This window comes from Helicoverpa zea, chromosome 31 (assembly GCF_022581195.2).
Source record: "Helicoverpa zea isolate HzStark_Cry1AcR chromosome 31, ilHelZeax1.1, whole genome shotgun sequence".
NCBI classification, from domain to species: domain Eukaryota; kingdom Metazoa; phylum Arthropoda; class Insecta; order Lepidoptera; family Noctuidae; genus Helicoverpa; species Helicoverpa zea.
The window spans coordinates 6431890-6435566 of NC_061482.1; the positions used below are offsets into that span (position 1 = coordinate 6431890).

Here is a 3677-nt window from a genome sequence, read left to right on the forward strand (position 1 = left end):
AAACCAAATTCTTACAAGGTAATTATGAAATTTGGCAAAGATTGAATAATAATAAGTGGATATATGTAATAAACAAACCTTCCAAATTGTTAATTGACTGTCACAATCTAAGTAACACAGAAACAACTATTTCAGGCACAGGTATACTGAGTATCCCGAGACATTGTATAGCATATTATAAAGAGTTAAGGTTAATTCCAAAGGTTACTAAAATTATTAGAATGCAACAAATAAACTCAAATTTTAATTTGATAAACGATTCATGCTGTAATAATGTAACATTCAATAAACTTAAACAAAATATTCCAAAATTGAATTTAAAAAATGTTAATCTTGATTCTGTTATGGCAGAACATACTAAAGCAACAAGCCTTATTATAAAAGGTTTAGACAGAATAACTGAAAAACCACATATAGTTTTATACAGTGAATATTATTGTTATACTACTATTTTAATTAGTATCGTAGTTTTAATCTTAACCCTATACTTATTATATAAGTGTATCAGATCAGGCAAATGTCACCGTATGACAGATAAGAAAAACAAGAAGAATATTGATAAAAATGAGGAACCTTTAGAAATTGCCGACTCTACTGAAATTCCTGCACCTAAAATCCGGACATCATAAACGTAAACTTCACTCTTCAGGTGAAGTTTAGTCTTACCCTCGGGGGCTGTTATACACTGTATGCACTTTAAGCATGTGTGAGAGACCACCCAGCGCGATGTTTGTCATCCCGTGAGACAGCGGGCAGTACTAATTAATAATCCGATCTAACCAGTCGTTCATCCAGTGACTCTCTCATCCAGTGACTCTTTCATCCAGTGACTCTCTCATCCAGTGACTCTCTCATCCAGTGACTCTTTCATCCAGTGACTCTCTCATCCAGTGACTTTCTCATCCAGTGACTTTATCTTATCCAGTGTATCTCTCATGCAGTGACATTTACCAGTGACGTTTTATGTACTCATTTGTGTTTTACTGCAGAAAATTCTAATATACCTAATATTTGGAAATTGGACCTTTTATTCCAAATCACCTAACTATATAACAGAGCGCGCGAGCGGCGCGCGATCTGCGCGCAATCAGTTCTCGCCCTTACAGTTCCGTATATTGGCTCAGTACTATCGAAGATGGCAGACGTCGCGCGGCGCCTGCGCGCCGCTCGCGTGCGTCGCTAAGGTCGTGCGCGAGCTGCGCGCGGGCGGCGCAGAAGCGGCGCACGAACAAAAATGCACGCGCGCAGCTCGCGGACAGCTCGCGATCGGCTCGCGTGCTGCGCATTCGCCAGATGTGGACGCACCCTAAGATCTGAACATTAAGTTGGTATAATTTCTGAGTAGTAATTCAATAGCTTGGCTCGCAATGTTTGCATATGGCTAAGTGAAATCTAGATTGAAGCATGCACCTCAAATTATGACTCGGTCCAATTTTTGATAATTTTTGGAGGTCGAGACTTTCGTCGTTCACGGCACCTCGGCTTATTTTACTTTGTTTTTTCAATGAAGCTACATTCAGGAACGTTGCAGGTAATTATTTTTTTTAATACATATAAAACTCACTGACTCTCACCAGGAATTCACTCGCGTCCCGTGATAACCACTTCACGCACTAGGATTAAAAGTAGCCAATGGCCTTCCTCAGTTCGTCGGCTGGCTAAGGTGCTCCCTAGACGGTCATAACTGCGCAATATCACGATAAAAACATTGTTCAAATAAAATTTTTCTACGCAAAAAATCAATTTTATAAATCGATCTGATAAAATCGGTAGATTGGTTCCATAAAATTGTCCTAACTGCGACTGAACAAAATAATGAAACACCGAATATTCCGCTCAACTTACATTTCTTTTATCGAACCTTCGGGAACGAAAGAAGAGTCCTATCAACTCTAGAATTTCCGTGACTTGGGCCCATTGACTAAGCATTCTACAACTAGTGCCTTTCGACTTTACATAGGCATATGTGTTGTAAGAAATAAACGAAAAAATAAAATATGATTTAGTTACTTGAATACTTTTAACTACGAATGATAATAGAACTTGTTCTATATTTTAGTACTTAGCCTTCTACTGATTAATGTAAGCCTTCCCTATAAGCAGCATCCTGAAAAAGTGGAGACGAAATGTTTTCATAAAGAAATCATATATTTTTTTTTGTCTAAAAACATGAAAGCTAAGTCATCGAGCTTAGAATTATAATTATATAATATATATTATATATAATATATATTATATATAATATATATTATACTATATATTATATTATATATAATATATATTATATATAATATATATTATATATAATATATATTATAATTATATATATTATAGAATATAGTTATATGTCAATGAGCTAAGTAGCGGTTCTGCTTTGGTGGAGTCTGAACCTTAAGTTCCCACAGCTAGATATAGGGAAATGAGGTTCTACTTCAGGAATATTACTGACCATTACATAGACAAAAAGATTTCATTATTTCAAATTAAAAATATTATAAATCTGAAAGATTCAACAAAAAATTCTAAATTTTTCGCAGAAAAACATCAAAAAATTAGTTTTTAAATAATACTTCAAACATTTTCGCGATGACTACAACCAATAATGTTTTATCTAAAGTGGCTGATATGTAAGTTATAAGTTAGCTCTTTTTTACTATTATATATTTTTTAGGTACCTACTCAAAATTGCCAAGAGCACAATTTCTCTCAAAGGTGCTGCACGCGAAGCTAAAACCTAGTGTTTTTATAGTCAGGACATGCTTCAGAAATCTTTAAATTCACGTACAATACGCAAATAAACCTATATAATATACCATACTACACGCGATTACATTTTTCTCTTGATCAGCGTGAAAATGGTCAGTCAGTCGTAATATTCCGTTTGTAGAAACAACAAAAAATTGTTTTTTTTTTCTTAGCTCTGATCAAACACACTTGCTCCATTTTTTCTTTTAATTCGTACATACCTCACCTTCGTGTCTACATGTCCAGGGAGGAAAAGTTTTAATAGTTTAAACCTGCATCAGGATGTTTTTGTTTTAATTTTTTTATTTTTATTATTAGCCCCATTTTAAGACCTGGATTTGATGCACTGAATATGACAGCCCCGCTGATCGTCCAAATGAACTCTGAAGGAAAATGGGAGAATACAAGGCCTGCAAACATGGACGAAGAACGTCTTAAACAAGTTATTCAACATTTAGTCAAGTCTGACGCAATTTCTGCTGCTCAAAGCTATTGCTGTCAATGTGCTGCGGAAAACCAGGTACCTAACATGTATACATAGGCGTAAATCCTTTTTAAAATAAATGCTAAAATGAAGGTCAGTTTTGGGATCGTGTTTGACGGAGAAGTAGTATAGAAGCAGAAGACGTGATAAACTAGACCAACTAACCTCCTTTTTCTATTACAGTTACCAAAGACCAGTCCACAATACATACCTGTGGTTATGATGCCGATATATTCTGCTGATAAATGCCCTTTTGACATGGATTGTGAAGTTGAAAAGATTAAAGAAGCAGAGAAGAGTAAAACAAAGAAACCAAGCAAGAAGAACAAATCAGAAGTTGAGGCAAAGGAAGAGAAAGAGAAGGATAAAATTAAGCGCACAAAAAAGCGTGGTTTTGTTATGCAACGTCTTACAGACTTCGATTTATTATCGCAATGGTGATACTAAA

General features: G+C 35.2%; 1 protein-coding gene across 2 annotated transcripts; it reads left to right on the forward strand.

Moving 5' to 3' along the window:
• Positions 1–1353: 1353 nt before the first annotated feature.
• Positions 1354–3677, forward strand: LOC124645305. 2 transcript variants are annotated; one of them, XM_047185104.1, is made up of 3 exons: positions 1354–1531; positions 3064–3265; positions 3413–3677. In XM_047185104.1, the coding sequence occupies exons 2-3, from the start codon at positions 3098–3100 to the stop codon at positions 3668–3670; spliced, it is 426 nt and encodes a 141-aa protein (XP_047041060.1). In that variant the 5' UTR covers positions 1354–1531; positions 3064–3097; the 3' UTR covers positions 3671–3677. The 2 variants fall into 2 exon arrangements, with proteins under 2 accessions (XP_047041060.1, XP_047041061.1); XM_047185105.1 differs by lacking the exon at positions 1354–1531 and having other exon boundaries at positions 2997–3265.